At 44.3% G+C, this 20,609-nt stretch overlaps 1 protein-coding gene across 1 annotated transcript; it reads left to right on the top strand.

The window, feature by feature from the left end:
• Positions 1-246: 246 nt before the first annotated feature.
• Positions 247-20,353, top strand: Ptgr1 (prostaglandin reductase 1). Its single transcript, XM_036179877.1, has 10 exons — positions 247-390; positions 3,180-3,295; positions 5,427-5,472; positions 6,358-6,414; positions 10,103-10,270; positions 12,833-12,950; positions 14,359-14,514; positions 16,689-16,797; positions 18,862-18,980; positions 20,097-20,353. Exons 2-10 carry the CDS (start codon positions 3,190-3,192, stop codon positions 20,205-20,207), a joined length of 990 nt encoding a protein of 329 aa, XP_036035770.1. The 5' UTR covers positions 247-390; positions 3,180-3,189; the 3' UTR covers positions 20,208-20,353.
• Positions 20,354-20,609: the final 256 nt, after the last annotated feature.

Genomic DNA, 20,609 nt, shown 5'->3' with positions numbered 1-20,609 from the left:
GGAAGCTAGCACCTGCTTCTCCCAGGGACATGAAATCGTGACAGCAGCAGCAGTTAGCTTAATTAACGCGGGCCAGAGGTGGCGGGATGTTGCCTGAATTAACTAGGTAATTTCTTGATTTCTTTGGTTCTGATCTGGTAAACATAAATCGGGTTCTTCAGTAAAAAAATATTTTTATTATTTAGAACACAGCAAGACGCCTACACACACAAGCCCCTCCCATTGTCCCTCCCCTGCTGTGCTGTGACCCTCTCTGTAGGTCAAAGACTTCCAGAAGCTGCTCCTCCCTGGAGAAGCCCGGCCCTCTCCGACCGCCCGAAGTCGAGTCTGGCGCTCAGCTAGCTGAGGATTCACCGCGGCCTCTCAGGGAAGGAGTTTCTGCGAGCTTCTGTAAGTAGACATTGCAATTTTTGATCCCTCTCCTTTTTCTCTTCCCTCCCCCGACCGGTTCTTTTCCCCGCTGAGCATCTAGAGCCCGGATGAGCAAGTGAGCGCTGGCGGTCCTCCCACTCCCAGCCCACCCGTGCGCAAGGATCCCTGGGTTCTGCACTCGGGAAGTTAGGGAGCCCAGGATCGCCTCTCGGTCCCTGCAGGTTCTTGGAGAGGTTGAGACCTAGGGGAAGGGCAAAGTCCGCCGGCAGTCCGATCGTACGCACGTGCCGCGGAACTTCCAGCACCCTGGAAGGTCTGGGCTACGAGTTTGCAAGATTGCTAAAATGAAGCGGGTAAAACGGGATTCGCACATGCGCGGTACGAAGCCAGGCGAGCTGGCCAGGTCTTGCACCAAGGCACTGTACTAGAACCCTTTCAGTTCAGAAGGACCAGGCGCTGCCTTTTTAAAAAGAGAGACGGAAATATGCAGTCTTAAGACAAAATGGAAATCCTCCTGTGAGATGGTTCCCGCGGGTGAAGGTGATTGCCCGCCAAGTCCTACAACCTGAGTTTGATACCTGGAACCCACTCCTGATGATGGTGGTCTTCCGACCTCCACAAGCTCTCGGTGACACGCATGCGCCTTCACCCACACACCTGCATCATGCACACACAAAATAATGATAACAATAAACTAGACTCAAGCTGAGCTTGGTGGAGCGTGCCTGTTATCCCAGCACATGGGATCAAGGCAACAGAGGGTTCCAAAACAGCCTCTGCAACGTAATGAGTTCAAGGCCAACCTGGGCTACACAGCCAAGCCCTGTGTCAGAAAACAACAAATTGAACTCAGAGATATGGGGTAGAATGACAGTTATCAGAGGTTGTAATTGGAGGCTTTTCTCTGTCCCGCACGGGTCCGCAGCTGCTTCTAAATAATCATTTAAATGCTAACAGTAATTATAAATGCTCGGCCCAGAAAGACATCCCCCAGCAAGAGGCTGAGAAGGGTTGGAAGTATTGGTCAAAGGGCACAGACCAATAATTATTAATTCAAAACAAGCAGGTGTCAAATGTCTCATCATAAAATGGTTGGTAAAGAAGACGATGGGTGTGTTAAGTACTCTACATTGCATACACTGTGTCCTATCAATATAAGCTGTTATCTGTCAGTTAAAAACCTTACTTTGGGGGTGGTGGTGTGGGGGGTTTGGAGAGATGACTCAGCAGTTAGGAGCACTTGTTCTCACAGAGCGCTGGGTTTCGATTATTAGCACCACATGCTGGCTCACATGAGGATGGGATAGCAAGATCACTAAGTGTTGTTGGTTGTTTTTGCTCTTGGGGGGGGGCTGTCCCCCAGTTCCCAAATAAATCACACAGGGAGGCTTACTCTTAATTATAAATGCCCGGCCTTAGCTTGGCTTGTTGTTAAGTGAACCCACGAGAGCCTGTTAAAAGACTGCAAGAATTTTTTAAGGTATAAAATGGGGATAATATATTCACTGATACAGAATAAGGAAGAGTCTGCTGTTCATCCAACTGTCATTGTCCTCTGTTCTGCCCAGGGGCGATGGGAACCAACCATCCTGCTCCATCCTCCTAAGAGTGAGCAGGACCCCTATTCCTCTGTTCTTAGGGCTTTCTACCCCAAAGCCATTGGCTGAAAGGAACAAATTCCCACAACAGCTTGTTGATAGCCAGCTTTTCTTAACTTTCAATTATCCTATCTATCTTTGGCCTTGGGGCTTTTATCTTTCTCTATTCCTGTGTGATTTTCTTTCCTTCTTACTCTGTGTCTGCCTGGGTGGCTGGGTGGCCGGCCCCTGAAGTCCTCCTCCTTCCTCTCTTGTTCTTCTTCCAGAGTTCTCCTTTTATTTCTTCCCTCTGCCTGCCCATCCTGCCTATCCCTTCTCCTGCCTCGCCATTGGCTGTTCAGCTCTTTATTAGACCACCAAATGTTTTAGACAGGCACAGTAACACAGCTTCACAGAGTTAAACAAAGGCAGCATAAACAAAGTAACACACCTTAAAATAATATTCTACCACAACTAAGGCCAGCCTGGGCTTCAAGAACCCCTGTCCAAAACAGAGACAAGTAGATGGGAAGACCTGGGCTTTGGATTTCCTGGCTCACTGCCCTCTCGTCAGAGTGAGAGGGACGCAGTGAACAAACTGGTCAGCCTTGTGTGCTTATCTGGAGAATTCACTGAGGTTCACAAGATGATGTGTAGCTCTGTGCCACAAACCTTTTAAAGCACAGAGCCGTTTCGGTTATTTGTTTGTTTTGCCTAGAGGCAAGTTTAAACAAAATAGTTTCCATATTGGAGCCAAATCCAGAGAAAATGAGATGGAGCAGCGGCGCCCCCCAGTGGCTATGAGGTCCATGCATCTGTAGGGAAAAAAAGGCATGGACTTTGGTCCCTGTATTTGAGGCATTTCCTGGAGATTCACTGCAGGAGATTGAGAAACTGCTGGACTTTGCATGCCCGTTAGTTGTTTAATGTCCTAGAGAAACTCCAGTTTGGCCCGGAAAGAATTTGTCAGTCTGCATTTTTTTTTTTTTTTTTTTTTTTTTTGCCTTAAAGTTTGTTTTAGCCTGTTTCCACATTGGTACACCTGAAGTGATTGATAACAATAACTCTTACAGAAAAGTCATGGGACTAAATGAGATCAGACATATGAAGTGCTTAGCATAATCCCAAAAAGTTCTTAATGGATGTGATAAAATAATAATAGGGTTGTGTTTTCTGGTCTCAGTGCTATGCTATAAGATGGTCATTGACCACATGTTTACCTTGTTCTAGGTACATCAGGATGGTGCAGGCCAAGAGCTGGACCCTGAAGAAGCACTTTGAAGGCTTCCCTACTGACAGTAACTTCGAGTTGAGGACTACTGAACTCCCACCCTTAAAAGATGGAGGTAATGCAGAGCTGGCGGAGGCCATATCAGCTAGCTTCTGCCACCTAGCGGAGAATCCCCGAATTGGTTTACAGTTCTGAGTGTTAGCCATTTAGGTTGGTCTAAGCTGAGTGGTTCCATGTAGGTCTCACTTGGCCTAAATGGTTAGTTAATTTAGAATACGTCTCATTCACCTGCCTAATGATAGAAGGCTTTCTGCCTGGCCCAGGCTGCAGTTCCCCGCTTCGTGGACAGCCAGATTGGGTTCTTTTCTTGTAGTGGTCTTGTGGATGTAGAACCTGGGTCTTGTGGATGTAGAACAGCCTGGGTTGGTGAGCTCCAGTGTTTAAGGACTTTCCAAGCCTCTGCTTACATGGCTTTTCTTAAAATCCCATGGGTTGAGGCAAGTTGTCCAGATTCAAAGGCTGGCAAATCTATTTCTTTTCCCTTTATTGCTGCCGCCTTTTCCTCCTCCTCCTCCTCCTCCTCCTCCTCCTCCTTCTCCTCCTCCTCCTGATTTCAGGCAACCAACCACAGGGCTTCATCCTCAACCCATGGATGCAGATTTCTTGATTGAAAGAGTGGCCAGGAGGCCAGCACACAACGGTGGGAGGTGTTTTTTTGTTTTGTTTTTTTCTATGCAGTTTTAGTGTCATCATGGGCCTCCCTCCCCAGTGTGTTTGATGAAGGTCATGTGTAGGTACCTTATCCACGGCTTTGACAGAGGAGGAAGTCTCCTCTGTCCCGGTGAGCCCGATGATGGCGGTGACATGAGCATTTCTCAGCAGCTGTGCCCAGAGTCCAGCCGATGAGCGGATGTCTGAAGGGTGTTACAGTGAGTAAGCTTCTGAGACCAGGCTGCAGTCACTTCCCATGACAGAGTCACTGACTGAGTTTAAGTGGCAGTGACCAAAACTTGGATTCAAAGTGCCAGAAAGTACACAGTTGAAGGTCACTTTAGCAAAATGCATCTTCCTTTGTACTGACTGACAGTATTTTACTAACTCGGTGTCCTGGTCAGGTTGTGTCAGTTTAACACAAGCTAGAGTTATCTGGGAAGAAGAACCCCAACTGAGAAAAGTGTCAATATCAAATTGCCTGTAGGCAACACTAGGGACATTTTCCTGATGAATGATTCATACAGAAGGGCTCAGCCTACTGTGGGCAGGTGGTCTGTGGGAGCCCATTTTCAGGTTCCTAATGGCTTTACTCAGCAGGTCTGCATAGAGAGGATGATTGGACCACAGGCCTGAGTGCAGGTGTCTGAGATGATCTGCACTTGGCTGTGCTGTGGGGGTGGTGGTCTTTTGTTCCACCCCTTGGCGTTTCTACAAATACCCTGGGGCAGAGACAGTCAGGGCCTGTTGGAATAGGTTCCAGGCCCTCTTGAGGCTCTCCTGTATTTTCTGTTTATCTCCACAATCTAAATCCTCTCTCTACTATTTCCTCCTGCTCTCATTCATGAAAATTCCGGGAGCTGTGGGGTTGGTGGGTAAACACCCTGCAGTGGTCCTGGGTTATATCAGAAAGCAGCCTGAATAGTGAGAACAAGCCAGGAAGCAGAGTTCCTGCATGGCCTCTGCTTCAGTTCCTGCCTCCAGGTTCCTTCCTGGAGCTCCTGCCCCTATGTCCCTTTATATTAGAGTCTGATTAGGGCAGGCAAGCTGAAGTAACCCTTTCCTCCCCAAGTTGTTTTTGGTCATGGTCTTTATCATAGCAGGAGGAAACTAAGACATTACATGAACACTGTACTAAGCCATAGTAAGTTACTTAACTTGACCTTAAATAGGATGGAACAATAGTTAAAAACATCAAATGAACTGATCCACCTAAAATAGTACAGGTAGTCATATCATCATCATCATCATCATCATCATCATCATCATCAACTGGGCGGGGCCAAATGTGACAGCCCTTCTTGTCTTCAAAGGGAAGCCCAGGTGGGGAGCTGGAAGTGAAGAGCCAGTCAGAGAAGTTTCCCCTGCATGCACAAGGCTCTGGAATCCATCCCCAGCACAGTAAACTTAGTCCTGCAGAGCACAGATGGGAGACAGCCCCTACTCGGGAAGACTAGGCCTATTTATTCAGAATGCCAGCATATGGCAGCCGCCAGACTTGGGTCGCTAACGGCATCGGATGCTTTATTTTGTAGAGGTCCTGCTGGAAGCCCTTTTCCTCTCTGTGGACCCTTACATGAGGTACTGTCTCCTTCTTCAGTCTTTCATGTTGTCCATTGGTCCATCATTGGAAGCACTGTGGCTCATCTTTAGGATAGGCCATGATTACAATGGCAGCCTTTTCCCTGTGTCTTCCTATATTGTAGCTGGGATGAGATTCAAGGGTGCTCATCTTCTGTGGGCAGAGGCTCGCTCTGCACAGTTTGCCCTTCATTGCTCAGTGCTCTCCAGGAGAGACAGGGAAAGGAGCTAGCCCCCGACTTGTCCATTTCCTACTGCAATAGTTGAGCAGAAGGAGATAAGACTTAAGCACCTCTTGCCTTCTCTTCACCAGTATGTTTTTATTATGTGGCTCATAGTTGACTCAAACATATGACTCAGAAAGCACTGGAGGTCAGAGAGGAGGTAAATGCCTTTCCATGGTGTTTTAGCAAACTTTTAACCTAAGTAAGTAATACAGGCATCACATAGTATTTTTCCCATAGCTGAATGGCAAAGAGTCAACTCCTAGTTGGAACATACCATTTAAAGATGGTAACTAGCAACTGGGCATGATAGCTTATACCTTGAGAAGCTGATGCAGGAAGACCACAAGTTTAAAACCAGTCTGTTTTAAACAAAACAAAATGGTAATTTGCATCCTTTTGGGGGTGGCTAATGTTGGGGTAACAGATACCAGCCAGGCCCATGTTGTATTTTGAATATTGTAGGCAGAAACTCCCCTCCAACTGAACAGAGTGATAAGATTCTCACATTCATTCATAGAAGACATATTTTGGGGGTCACACTGTGTCTCAACTGGTTGTGCTGCCCTGGTATGGTGGGTGTTGTTTTGCCATTTGGCTCGATATCAAGATATTTTCCTCCATATAGTCTTGCACACTATGAATCTATTTTTTTTTTCAGAGTTGCATCGAAAAGACTGAAGGAAGGTGATAGGATGATGGGTGAGCAAGTGGCCAGGTAAGTATTACACCTGCCTGGGCATTTGGGTAAATGTCCTCCAGCTCCTGCCGGGTCTGTCTGTCTGTCTGTCTGTCTGCTGTACTACAGCTCCTTCTCCAGTCTATGTGGTTCACTAGGGATTTTGGGAAGGCCTGGCCCACCCACTTCTTAACTGAGCGGGATGGAAGGATGACATGGCTGTAACCGAATACCTTAGAGAAGTGACTAGAAGGGAGGCTCCTTGTGGTTCATCATTTCATAGGATTCAGCATGTGGCCCTTGTCTTTGCTGATTCTGAGCCTGAGGTGAGAGGGACCACAGCAGGCGGGGCCTCTAGGAGAGTCTTCTTGCCTGCTGGCAGACATGGGGTGGTGGTGGAGGTGGTGGTGGTGGTGGTGGTGGTGGTGGTGGTGGTGGTGGTGGTGGTGGTGGTGGAGGTGGAGGTGGTGGTGGTGGTGGAGGTGGAGGTGGAGGTGGTGGTGGTGGTGGAGGTGGTGGTGGTGGTGGTGGTGGAGGTGGTGGTGGTGGTGGAGGTGGAGGTGGTGGTGGTGGTGGAGGTGGTGGTGGTGGTATCGAGTTGTGGTAGCTGATAGCTGGTTTTGTTTTCTTTGCCCCGCCCCCCATCTGTGTATCCCTGGCTGACTTGGAACTCACTCTGTAGACCAAACTGGCCTTGAACTCCTGCCTCTGCCTCTCTAGTGCTAGGATTAAGGCTCGAACCACCATAGCCCGCTTTCTTGGCTCTTTTATTCCCTCCTAGCACACATCCTGCCGGGGGATGCGCTGACTAACCTGTGCCTCTCGACCTGTCTAGTTGCCAACATTCACTGTCATGGATGTAGGATTGTTGTTTCAGCCTCTCTGCCATCCTGACTTTTAATGATGTAATAGAGCCTTATATATTTAATTCACAATTACTGTAAAAATACAAATAAATTGAAATCTGGAAATGGAAAGTCCCGCCCCCCCCCCCAGTCAGTTGTTAGTGTATTATTTCAAAACCTGATAAGTATAGATTCTACTTCGAATAAGATTATATGCCTGCCAGCAAATTGGCTTTTCTCAGTAAATCTATACTGTTTGTTGTCAGTGCATAAATATACGATCTATATTTTTTTAAAGCTATAGGTTATTCCATTACCTTCTTCCATTTAATTAAATCTACTACTGATAACAGCTATTTTCAAAGTTTTTTACTTTTTGTAGAAATTCTTCTACGGAAGTAATTCTTCATGAAGTTTGTGTGTGTGTGTGTGTGTGTGTGTGTGTGTGTGTGTGTGTGTGTGCTGTCTCAAAAACAATAACAATAATTATTTAAAATGTAATTTATATTAGGAATGATATTGTCAAAAAAAAACTACTGATGGAGTAATCAAATTCAACAATTTGGAGTTATAGTTTCCAAAGAAATCTTTTTTTTTTTTGAGACAGAGTTTCTCTGTGTAGCCCTGGCTGTCCTAGAACTCAGCTCTGTAGACCAGGCTAGTCTCGAACTCATGGAGATCCTTCTGCCTCTGTCTCCCAAGTGCTGGGATTAAAGGAGTATGGCACAGATCTAAAGGATTCTTAACAAGACAAAAAATATAAATTATATATAAACTAATCTAATGTTGAGGGAGAATTAGGTTGCAAAACATTACTTCAGTTATGTAAGTATACATTATATATTTTAAATCTATCATTAAGATTACCTTGAAACATACCAAAATATTAGCTGTTATCTTCATGTCATAGGATTATAACTGATATATTTTTTTAGTTTTAAATCTTTTTTTAAAATTATATTTGTGTTTTAATTTTACATATCAGCCATGAGTTCCCCTGTCCAACCCCCTCCCGCCTCCACCCCCCTTCCCCCCAGCCCCTCCCCTCCATTCCCATCTCCTCCAGTGCAAAGACTCCCCTGGGGATTCAGCTCAACCTGGGAGATTCAGTACAGGCAGGTCCAGTCCCCTCCTTCCAGGCTGAGCAAAGTGTCCCCACATATGCCCCAGGTTCCAAACAGCCAATGACAGAGAAATGGATGAGATCTTCATGAACAACCTGGACGACAGTGGGAGTAATGAAGGGCAAGTTTCGAGGGAAAGAGAGCTTAGGGGAGTGGGAGATCTCAGCTGGATCAAGAACAGAAAGGGAGAACGAGGAATAACAGACCATGATAAATGAAGACCACATGGGAACAGGAAGAAGCAAAGTGCTAGAGAGGTCCCCAGAAATCCACAATGATACCTCCACTGTAGACTGCTGGTAATGGTCGAGAGAAAGCCTGATCTGACCTAGTCTGGTGATCAGATGACTAAACACCCTAACTGTCATGAACTCTCATCCAATAACTGATGGAAGTGGATGCAGAGAGCCTTGGCCAGGCCCCAGGTGGAGCTCCAGGAGTCCAATTGTTGAGAAAGAGGAGGGTCTGTGAGAGTGTGAATTGTTGAGACCAAGATTGGAAAAAGCACAGGGACAATTAGTCAAAGGAATGAAAGCACATGAATTATGAACCAAAGGCTGTGGAGTCCCCAGATGGATCAGGCCCTCTGGACAAGTGAGACAATTGAATAGCTTGAACTGTTTGGGAGGCACCCAGGCAGTGGGACCCGGACCTGTCCTTAGTGCATGAGCTGGCTGTTTGTTTGATTTTTTTTTTTTTTTTTTTTTTGAGCTGAGGATAGAACCTAGGGCCTTGTGCTTGCTAGGCAAGCGCTCTACCACTGAGCTAAATCCCCAACCCTTGTTTGATTTTTTTAAAAGCATTTTTCTCCCTCTTTAAAAATTTTGCTTAAAATTGTGGTGCTTGTGATCCAGCTCAGGGCTGCATGAGGCAAGTACCGTGCTCCTGAGCCAAGTTTTCAGTCTAATATTTTCATTTTATTTAAATTTTCTGAAGTAAATGTGATCTATAGCTAACTTGTGGGGAAGGCAGTCAAGAAGTAAGGTATGGGTGAGGGGAACGGCAAGAAACCGTCGATGAGGCAGAAAAGAGGCAGCTTAGAGAGGAAAGGAAAAAGGCCAGGAGAAGCCAGTGTATGCAGAGCCTGACAACCTGAGTTCCAACCCTAGAACCTATGATGGACAGAGACTGGACTCTGAACAGTTGTCCTCTGACCTCCACACCTGTACCACGACACCTGTGTTCTCCTCCTTACCATGAATAATGAATAAAGAAAATTCAAAGTTGGAAAAAAAGGAAAGAATCGCCACTATGTTTTGCAATCAGAAGGTTGTAACCTCAGTGGACTAGTGAAGGTGGAGAACATGTTCTGGTTTATCATGTGAATGGAAAATGAGGAAATTTGGCTACAAAATTGAGATGATGGAGGGGGAAAATGAGATTAGAACATGGCCGAGTTGTGCTTTCTTACTGCTGAGTGGAAGGATGACAGAGAAGGAAATTGTTAACAATTCAAGAGAAAAGAGGACTTAGGGGACAGGGTGGGGGGTCTCTGAGGGAGAAGGGCGGCTGGAGCCGGAGGACAGAGGACCCTTGCTAAAAAGAAGGGGAGCGGGCAGGGACAGGGGTTGGTGCTGGACCAGTTGAGACCATTCTTCTCTGATGGCTCCCCAAGGCTAAGAATTAAGGGGAGATTCTCAGAGTGTCAGTCATGGACTGTGTAGCTCAGTGCCCTCTTGTGAACATTCCCTACAAAGCATCCTGACCCCCAAGAATAGGAAAAGATATCACATGCCTTACTGTACTTTTATCTTCCAGAGTTGTGGAAAGTAAAAACCCAGCCTTCCCCACAGGAACCATTGTAGTGGCGTTACTAGGCTGGACATCACATTCCATTTCTGACGGGAAGGGACTGAGAGTACTGCCAGCAGGATGGCCAGACAAGTTACCACTGTCTTTGGCTTTGGGGACAGTTGGCATGCCAGGGTAAGTGTCGTGGGTATGCTTTGTTTGTCAGAATGTCTAACATTATAACTTAACCAGCAGGAGAGACTTAAGGCACAAAGGCTGACTAGAGAAAAGTGTTAGGAATAAGAAAGGAAGGAGTTCAAACTGAGAAGACTCTGTTAAGTGAATGAATAAAGAGAATGTCATATATAAAAGAATACTATGTAACCTTTAAAAAGAAGGAAATCTTGGCATTTATGATAACATAGGCAAACCCGGAGGACATTAAGTGAAGTAAGTCAGGTACAGAAAGACACATTCCACATGATCTCATTTTCATCTTGTGTCAGCTTCTATTTACGTGAGAAATACCTGAGAGCAACAATTTTAGTGGAGGAATGTTTTCTTCTGGACCATGGTTTCAGTTCATTCGCACATTTGTTTTAAGCCCAGGGCAAGGTGGACAACCATGGTATAAGGAGAATGATGGAGCAGAATTATCTATCTGATGGCCCCCAGGAAGAAGAGAAAGACAAGGAGCCAAAGATGAGATGTATCTTGCTAGAGCTTTGTCCTTAGTGACCCACTTCCTCTGACTAGTTCCCATCTCCTAATAATGCCTTCATAGTATGAATCCATCATGGGATTAATGCATGATTACATCAGAGCTCTCATGGTTTAATCACTTTGCCAAAACCCCGTCTCTGAACACTGCTGCACTGGAAACCAAGCCTTTAGCACGAGAGCCTTGGGGAGGGGTCAGCTCATCTCCAAACACTGGCAGAATTGGGTTCTAAAAAGTTGAACCAATAGATGCTGGGAGTATAGTGATGGGGACTGAGAGACATGTTGGTCCAAAGACACAAATTTTATTTATTTTTATTTGGGGGGTGTAACTCAAGACAAAGTTTCTCTATGTAGCCCTGGCTGTCCTAGAACTCACTCTGTAGGCCAGGCTGGCTTCAAATTCATAGAAATCTGCCTGCCTCTGCCTCCGAGTGCTGGGATTAAAGGCATGTACCACCACCGCCTGGCATCTTCTTTCTTTTTAAAAAAATTTATTTGGACAGGAGGCATATGTTCAAGGGATCTGTCTTACAGAAGGATGAGTGTAGTTTACAACAATAAATATGGTTGAAAATTACTGTGAAGACAGATTTGAAGTGTACTGACCACAGAAATGATAACTACGTGAAGTAACATGTATGTTAATTAGTTTAATTTAGATACTCTACTGTATGTGTATATTTAAAACATGCTACATACTATGCATATGTATTTTTATATATCTACATTTATGCAGTTCCTCCTTGTCAGTTAAAGGTAAGCCAGCATTATTCTTGAGACTAAATGAAAGAGGGAGAAGTTGGGTCTGAGATGCCTCACTTCTTAAATGCTCCATCACCTCTCAGTGTTGCCAAGGTGGGAAAACATTTTGTAACACACAGTAGACATGGGAGTCCCAACTACCTTCTGTGACCCCAGATACTCAGAGTTGAGGCAGGAGGGTCATGTGTTGAAGGCCAGCTTGAGATATAGCTAGACCCTATCTTTACAAAATGTCAATCTAGGCATGGTGGCACATGCCTTTAATCCCAGCACTCGGGAGGCAGAGGCAGGTGGATCTCTGTGAGTTCAAGACCAGCCTGGTCTACAAAGCAAGTTTCAGGACAGGCTCCAAAACTACACAGAGGGGGAAAAAAGTCTGAGATAGGTAGATGATGCTGTATCTGTCTTTTGAAAAATACTAGATTAAGGAGATGTTAGGTGCAGCATGCATCTGTTTTGATGACAGGACAGGGTGCTCTGGAAAGTAAACCATGAGTAGATTTCTTCATAGTTTTGCAAACTAAATTTACACAAACTGAGATAGCTCCAGTGTCATTAGATGATGTCATCTTACGCAGCATCACTGTACATTCCATCTGCCACTGGCCAACATGCTGTTGGGCAGCTCATGACTGTATGTGGGTCCTCAGAAAAAGGATGTCTCTGCCTGTCACTGCCCAATAACTCTTATGGCTCCAACTATAGGAAGAAGCTGAATAGGCTAAGATTCTGCCAATATTTCTCATTCAGGCAACATTGACTTTACCATGCATCTGTCAGAAATTTTGCAGGTGGCTTAATACATATGAATTTCATTGGCTTTAAATCAAGGATGCAATTTTTTTTCTACTGCTGAACTCATTTTTATCTCATCCTCTTATTTTGGCTTTGAATTTTGGGGCTTCAGTTAATTACAGTGGATTTTCATATCAAGGCAAGTTTAAGATTTATTTATTTATTATGTACACAGAAGAGGGTGCCAGATCTCATTACAGATGGTTGTGAGCCATCATGTGGGTGCTGGGAATTGAACTCAGGACCTCTGGAAGGGCAGTCAGTGCTCTTAACCTCTGAGCCATCTCTCCAGCCCTCAAGTTAAGTTCAAAACTCAGGGCTAACACAAGAGCAGTGTTGGTAGGTGAAGGATAACAATTTCCTGGTCTTGATTGGCCTTATGCTTCTCTCCTGTTCAAAGTCTAACTTTTCCATGGCTGGAGGGTGGTGGGGAGGAGAGACTGAATCTATTCCCACATCTTTATGTTCTTTCCTTAGCCTCACTGCCTACTTTGGCCTGCTTGACATCTGTGGCGTGAAGGGTGGAGAAACAGTGATGGTCAACGCAGCAGCAGGAGCAGTGGGCTCTGTCGTGGGGCAGATAGCCAAGCTCAAGGTCAGTGTCTTCCTCTAGCCATCCCTCTGCAAGACCCACAGCATGCACTGGGAATGTAGCAGTGAATGCAGAGGACCTTCTGGATTCAAGGGGTGTATAATCAACTTGCTGGGGCTTGTTCAGAAGTTAGAGGTTGAGAAAGGGGAGAATGAGGAAAAGAGAACAGCGAAGATGAACTGACTAGTGTTGACCGATAACACTGCAGATAGCAAGTCAGGCATGGGCCCATCTGGTTTACTGAGTAGTTAGTAATATATATATTATATCACATATATAATATATATCACATATCATATATATATACACACACACACACACACACACACACACACACACACATATATATATATATATATATATATATATATATATATATATGTTTTGTTTTATTTTTACTGCACATTCTCTTGCTCAGGTTAATTGCCTTCCTTCATAATTATTCCAGGAATACAAAGTGGGACTTGAGGTCAGCCAAACCAGGAGTCATCACCCACATGGCTCTACTGTAAAGGCTATTGCACCAGAAAGAAATGAGCAGGCAGCTTCGGGTGGTGGGGTGGTTATTGTTTGGGAACTAGCTCTTGGAACAGAAATGTAAGCAGAGCAGCTCTCTGCTCAAGGGATCCAGTTTGATGGTGAGTGTGCAGGATAGTGGGCAGCTCAGACCTGGTCAGGATTTGTTTTCTCATAGTGGGGATGTTCTCAGGTGACCTATCTGGGTGATGTAGCTTTGCCAAAGGCTTCTGTATAGGACTTAGGACATGTTCTTATAGGGCAAGATAAGTGGAATAGAGTTGAATGTAGGGCTATACTCAAGGGCTGGCCTCTATTACTAATAGGAGTTTGAACACAAATGAGGTTGTAGAAATGAGGTGTGCTGTAGTTTGGATAGGAAATGTGTTCCTATATGTTGAAGGCTTGCTCCCACTTTAGAAGTGGGACTTCTGTAAAGTGACTGGACTATGGGGTTCCTGACCTCATCAATGGATCAACCTATTAATAGATTCATTTGATGGTTTGATGGCATTGTTGGTAGATTGGGCAAACTAGAATGCAAGAGCTTAGCTGGAAGAGGTAGGTCATTGGAGTTGTCCTTGAAAGTTGTGCTAGATTCTTCTTGTTTGTCTCTGTCTCTCTTTCTTCTGGCTGCCATAGTTGAGTGGCTTCCTAATGTCCTACCCTTCTGCTGTGATAAACATAATATACATTCTAGAAACACAGAGCCAAGAGACTATGGAGCCAAGTGTCTGAAACTGTGAGCCAGTTTTTTTCTCAGGTGTTTGGTCATAGTGTGGAAATGTTGATTAGCACACAGTGTGTTCTTGAGCAACTTGCTATAGAAGACCAGGAAAGTGGAATTGGGCCATGCTTCTGCTTCATTAATGGTCTACATTTTTTCCCCACTTAGGGCTGCAAAGTTGTTGGTGCAGCAGGGTCCGATGAAAAGGTTGCCTATCTTAAGAAGCTCGGATTCGATGCTGCCTTTAACTACAAGACAGTAAAGTCTTTGGCTGAAGCTTTGAAATCAGCCTCTCCTGATGGCTATGATTGCTATTTTGACAATGTAAGTACAAACTGAGCTTACCTGACTTACCAATAATGTATTACATAAAGGAACGTGTTTCTAAAGTTTCCATCTAGAATATATGAATCAAGTACACTCTTTGGGGGGGGAGGAGGTTTGTTAAGATACACAGACCAGGAATTAATTCATTTAAACTACATAGCCAGATATAGTGGCTATGCCTATAATCCCAACAACACTCATGATACAGAGGCAGGAGGATAGCAGGCTTAAGTCAAGTCTGGGCTTCCTAGTGAGAACATGCCCCCCCCTCCCTGCATCAAGCACTGAATAAATAAATAAATAAACAAACAAACAAATAAATAAATAAATAAATAAACCAACTGTTGACTTTTAGGCTAAGGTTGTAACTCAGTAATAGGGCTTGTTGCCTACCATGTACATAGCCCTGCGTCCAAACCCAGCACTGCAGAAGAGAAGGAGTTAGAGTTCAGATCTCAACCACTTTTAGTACCAAACTGTCTATATGACCACAGTTGTTGAATATGTATCATTCTCCAAAGAAACATCAATCATCAGTTACCTCCTCATTTCCCCCCCCCTCAAAAATGTGTCCTTTTGTTCCTGGCTTCTTTCACTTAGCAAAATGATTTCAGGTCCACCCATGTTGTAGTAGGTATTAGTACTTTATTCTTTTTTATGAGTGAATGGTATTTCATTGTATGGATATAACACATTTTCTATCTCTTCATCAGCTGATAGGCATCTGTGATTTCTTGACCCTTTTTGATCATTGAGTAATGCTACTATGAACATTCACAAACAAATTTTTGACTTTGTTTTCATTTCTCTTGGATATTCATCGATAAGTGGAATTGCTAGGTCATATGGAAACTTCGTGTTTACATTTTGAGGAATTGCCAAAGTATTTTTGCAAAGTGACTGCACTGTAGTGGCCTCAAAGGGTTAGAATTTTTCCACAGCCTTAATGCCACCTGTAATGACTGGTTTCTTAGGTCAGTCTTCACCTGTTTGAAGTGATTTCGGTCTGGTTTTGATTTACAGTTCCTTGTGACAGATGATACTGAAGATTGCTGATGGACATACGTGTTATCATGTTTGGGGAAATGGGTCCAGAACTTTGGCCTAGCTTTCAACTGGGTTATCTGAGTTCTTTTTGTATGAGTACATGTTTCTTCATTGCAGTTAATTTTCATTATTTGCAGTAATTGTGTTCTGTAAAGTCTCCAGCAACACCGAACTATGGCTCCTAGGAGAAATGTCTACACGTGACCATGTCTCATGTGGATTATAATCTTTAATCCTAAAACTCCCTCCTTTTTTGTAGCATGTTTATTTTACAAGAGAGAAATGAGGTTCAGAAGTGTTATCCCAAGCTGAAGTATTAAGTAACTTGCCCTTAAACCCACAAGGTTTCAATTGCTCCCTTGGTTGGTTGGGCATTTGCTGTGCTGTCTAAGGTTGTTGCCTTGTTGGGGTCACCGATACTTGCTCCTTTGCTTCTGCCAAGAGTTTAGGTGTTAGTTCTGACTCTCCTGTCTGTATTACATATTCAGTATTCTGAGTGTATAGTTTAGGAGAGCCACTTCGGAACTTTACCATGTGGATGTGCAGTTCTGCACCAGTGGTTAAGGCTTTCCCCCTTATCAACTGTCTTGGCATTCATTCATGTAGAAAACCAATCGATGGTAAATGTGAGGTGCCCTGTGGATTCAGTTTGGCTCCGCTAACCTGTATTTCTATTTTCATGTTGTTTTAACTGAGCTTTGCAGTGTATTTTGAAATTTGAAAGTGTAGCTTTGTTCTTCAAATGCCTTTTGAGTATTTATATACCTTTAGATTATAGGACAGTAAGACTATTGGGCTATGTAGAAGATTATGGTATTTAATATTCTAGCTTTGTTCTATATAAAGTATGTTCCTAAGGTCAAATGAAAATGTTCCTTTTTTTTTTGCAAACCATCTCATATAACCCATGCTGGCCTCAGACTATGTGTAGTTGAGAATAATCTCAAAGTTCAGATCCTTCTGCCTCCACCTACTGGAAATGTCCATTTTTAATCTGTATTTTAGCTATAATCACCATAACTGCTGTCCTGATTTAATTAATCTTGTTGATTCTCCTAAATGGATTTTTAAAATGATTTAAAGCGTTTTGTGTTTTGGTTGTTTGGTCTTGGCTGTCTACGTAGGTAGGTGGAGAGTTTTCAAACACCGTTATAGCCCAGATGAAGACATTTGGAAGAATTGCCATCTGTGGAGCCATTTCTCAGTACAACCGTACTGGTCCATGTCCCCCAGGTACTCTGCTCCTGCATGTAGGAGAACTGGACAAAGGGAAGATTCACAGATACCGGGACAGGGCGGGAGTGGCTGTCACATCTTCACAGGTGTGGGCTGTACCTCCTAGAGCAGCAAGACATCTGTGCCTGATGAGGGAGGCCTGACAGTCTCCCCGCTCTCCTGCACACACACTTTTTGATTATCTCTCTTGTGCTCTGCATCTCTCTCTTCTTCACTTTCTAATACTGAAATCCCTCCCTCCCTCTCCTTTATCCTCCTAGAGGTCTCTGTGTGGACAGAGAGCCCTACACTCCTTGCTTCTGGGCTGTGAGGGATCTCGGGCAAGCCTCTGCTACGAGATGAATGGTTGACACAAAACAAAGCCCCATGCTCTGACTCCTCACATAAGGTCCTTCTCTGGTATCAGAATGACAGATTGATTTGAGGCCCCCAAGGAGAAAGAAGAAGAAAAAGGGATCTTTGTGTGTCTAATCAGGATGTAGTGACCATAGAACAACTGGTTACTTCTTCAGTTTGGGCTTGACTAGTGTGGATAAAATCCCATAGCACTGATTAATAGCAGAATTGCCCGGAAACAGTGGAGTTTAGAGCAGGTGGGACCTCGGAAGGACTGATCGCAGATTCCCTCCTGAGTTAAGGAAAATCAAAACACTATCTTATCCAGCCAGGAAATTCCAGAATACCTTGACAATCTCATTGATAGGGACAGCCCCCTCCCCAATCTTCTTTTGCAATTGATGCTAAGGTAGAATCATGGGAAACCATCTGTCTGCCCACCAAAGAGAGTGCCATAGCCTAAATAGGTACAACCAAATATTTCTGGACATAGTAATTTGATCTAATGGTTTTAGAAACTAGTCTTTGGAATCTCTGCTACTCAGATAGATCTTAGAGATTGCAGCCGACCTTGTCTGTTTTCATCAGATAGGATTCTGCTTTGTTTTTGAGGCCCAGAGATTCTAGCACATTCCAGTATCACTATAGCTCAGAGATAAGTCAGTATTTCCACCAACTTACAACCAAATTTTCTTTGTTGCACTCAAAAAAGAAATCAGTGTTCCTGTCAGGGTGGTTAGCTCAGCAACAGTATTTCATTCAGCCTCTTTCAAGATGAGGAAGTGAAGTTTCCTGCTTATGTGAGTGGTGTGTGTGGGGGTGTGTGTAAGAAGGTCAGAGGTCAACCTTAGGGAGCTTCACAATTGCTCTCCGTTTTATTTTTTGAGACTATTGTCTCTCACTGAAGCTGGAGCTTATCAGTTCATCTAAATGGCTGGCCAATGAGTTCAAGGGATCCTTCTACCTAGAGTTACAGATTTGAATGCTGTGCTTGGCTTTTACACGGGTGCCAGGGATCTGAACTCATGTTCTTATGCCTGCAAAAGTAAAAGCAAGCACTTTACTCACTGAGCCGTCTCCCTAGCCCAGGTTGAACTTTTAACTCAAAAGGAAATAAAGTTGCTATGGGCCTTTTGAAGGAGCGCCATGCTACAGAGGTGGTCTGAGCATGGACTTCGTTATGACTTAATGTATTTATTCTGGGGCTCATCCCAGCGTTTACATATGTCACTCATCATGTGCCAGTTTCTACTGGTTCAAGACAAGGCTCCATTTCCCTGACTACAAATGGTACTTTCTTCAAAGCAGTGAGTGGAGACTTCAGCCTTGAGTGACACCCCTTGTCTGAGATGCCGAAGATGCTTGCTTCTGTTCTTCCAGCTCTGCTATTCCGGATGCATGCTTCAGCTGACTCTTGGAGAGAGTGCAACTCCAATCCTGAATCATGCTTTCAGCTGCTGGCTTCCAGGCAACCAGTTCAGCCTTCCCCTCACTGCTCTCTTTTTCTCTGGAGTGTAATAATCTCACTGACCTTGGGGTTTGGGGTGTGGATGGCTTTGGGGCCATTATTCTTCCCAGCACAGTTAGTGGTGGTCGGCAACAGCCCTGAGGAACAGAAAGGAGTGGAGGAAACAGAATGGGGGATGGGTCTTGGAGAACCATGACAATGTCTCACTGTGGACAGGTCCCTGGACCCTGCCACACAAATGAATTCTCCTTTTCCAGGCCCACCCCCAGAAGTCGTTATTTACCAGCAACTCCGCATGGAGGGGTTCATCGTTTCTCGCTGGGAAGGAGATGTCCGCCTGAAGGCTCTGACAGACTTGATGAATTGGGTCTCAGAGGTAAGAGGACCCAGCCACTCCCACTGCCCACCAGCTCTCACAGGCTTTGGCAACTCATAACCCTCGGTCCTTCAGTTCTCTCCTTTCCTGCTGCATTGTTTACCCTTGTCTGCTGGATCAGTGTTTTCAGAAATAAACATTCTCTCCTCATCTTAAAAAAGAAAACAAATTTCTTTAAATTTCTTGCTTGGGGGTTGAGGGGGAAAGGCAGTGACGAAACCAGTGAGTCTCTGTGTATCCCAGGCTAATTAAACTCAGTGATATTCTTGTCCCGGCATCCTGAATGCTGAAGTTACAGACATGCACCACTGTGTCCATAGCTCTGAATTTTACTGCTATTCAAACCCATCCATTTCATAACAAAACACCTAGAGCTGGTATTATCTATATTTACACATATAGTTTGTTTGTTTCTTTGTTTTTTGCTTTGTTTTTTCTTGATTCAGGGTTTCACTGTGTAACAGCTCTGTCTGTCCTGGAACTTCCTTTGTAGACCAGGCTGGCTTTGAACTCACAGAGATCCTCCTTTGATATCTAGGATTTCAAAGGCATATGCCACCACCACCCAGTTCTTTCTTTTCTTCATTCTCTTCTCTTCCCTTCCCTTTCCTTCTTTCCTCCCCCCGCTCCATCCCTCCCTTTCTTCCTTTTTTTCTAAGTAACTGGTGACACACAGAACTTCTTGGTTAGAAGGGAGAACAAGGTGTAAGTTCCTGGGTATTTACATGTCTTGAACAGGCCCCACCTCTTGCGGTCTGTCTTCAGGTGTAGTGTTTCCTATCATTTGACGACTAGATGTGATGAAAACAGCATCCATCCATTGGAGATGTACCGTCTTCATTCACTCTCCTGAGAGCATTGCATTGTTGAACTTGTCTGTGCAGCGGACTTAGGAATTGCTCAGTTGTTGCCTGATTGTTACCATTTTCCCTGTTATTATTACCCTGTAATTGTGTTGCATACACTCAGTCCATAGATCTTGTTATCCATGGATAAGAGGGCCTACATCCCAGACTTTCAAGGTTCTCATGGTGGACCTGATAAATCTGTTGCTAGGATGAGAAGAGTATGTCATTTGGAAAATGAAATCAACCTATAATTGTTGTTCCGATGCAGGGTAAAATTCAGTATCACGAATATGTCCTTGAAGGATTTGAAAAGATGCCCGCAGCCTTCATGGGGATGCTGAGAGGAGAAAATCTGGGGAAGGCCATAGTGAAAGCATGAAAAAAAAAAAGGCTCGTGCACCATCACTGAGGATCAGATTTTTGATTTTTTTTTTTTTTTAACATTTGGTACAAATGTGTACTGTCTTATATCAGAAATAACTGTGAGGGGTTTGACCTATCTAATAAAATATGCATGTGATTTTCTTTCGAAATGTGTGATAGAGAATGAAAATCTGACAAACAGCAGGTTCGTTTCTGCCTACTTCAGCTCCTCCTAAGTGACTGTAAGAAGCAATGGCTTTGGTGTCTGTTCTAATTTCTTTTCTCTTGCTGTAACAACAGCAATTTAGAGGAGGGAAGGGTGTGGTGGTATTGTGTTCCCCAAAATATTGTGCACCCTAATAAACTTATCTGGGGTCAGAGAACAGAACAGCCACTAGATACAGAGGCCAGAAAATAG

Source organism: Onychomys torridus, chromosome 2 (genome assembly GCF_903995425.1).
Source record: "Onychomys torridus chromosome 2, mOncTor1.1, whole genome shotgun sequence".
Lineage (NCBI taxonomy): Eukaryota > Metazoa > Chordata > Mammalia > Rodentia > Cricetidae > Onychomys > Onychomys torridus.
The sequence above is the reverse complement of the archived record's forward strand: the minus strand, read 5'-3'. Positions and strand labels throughout refer to the sequence as shown.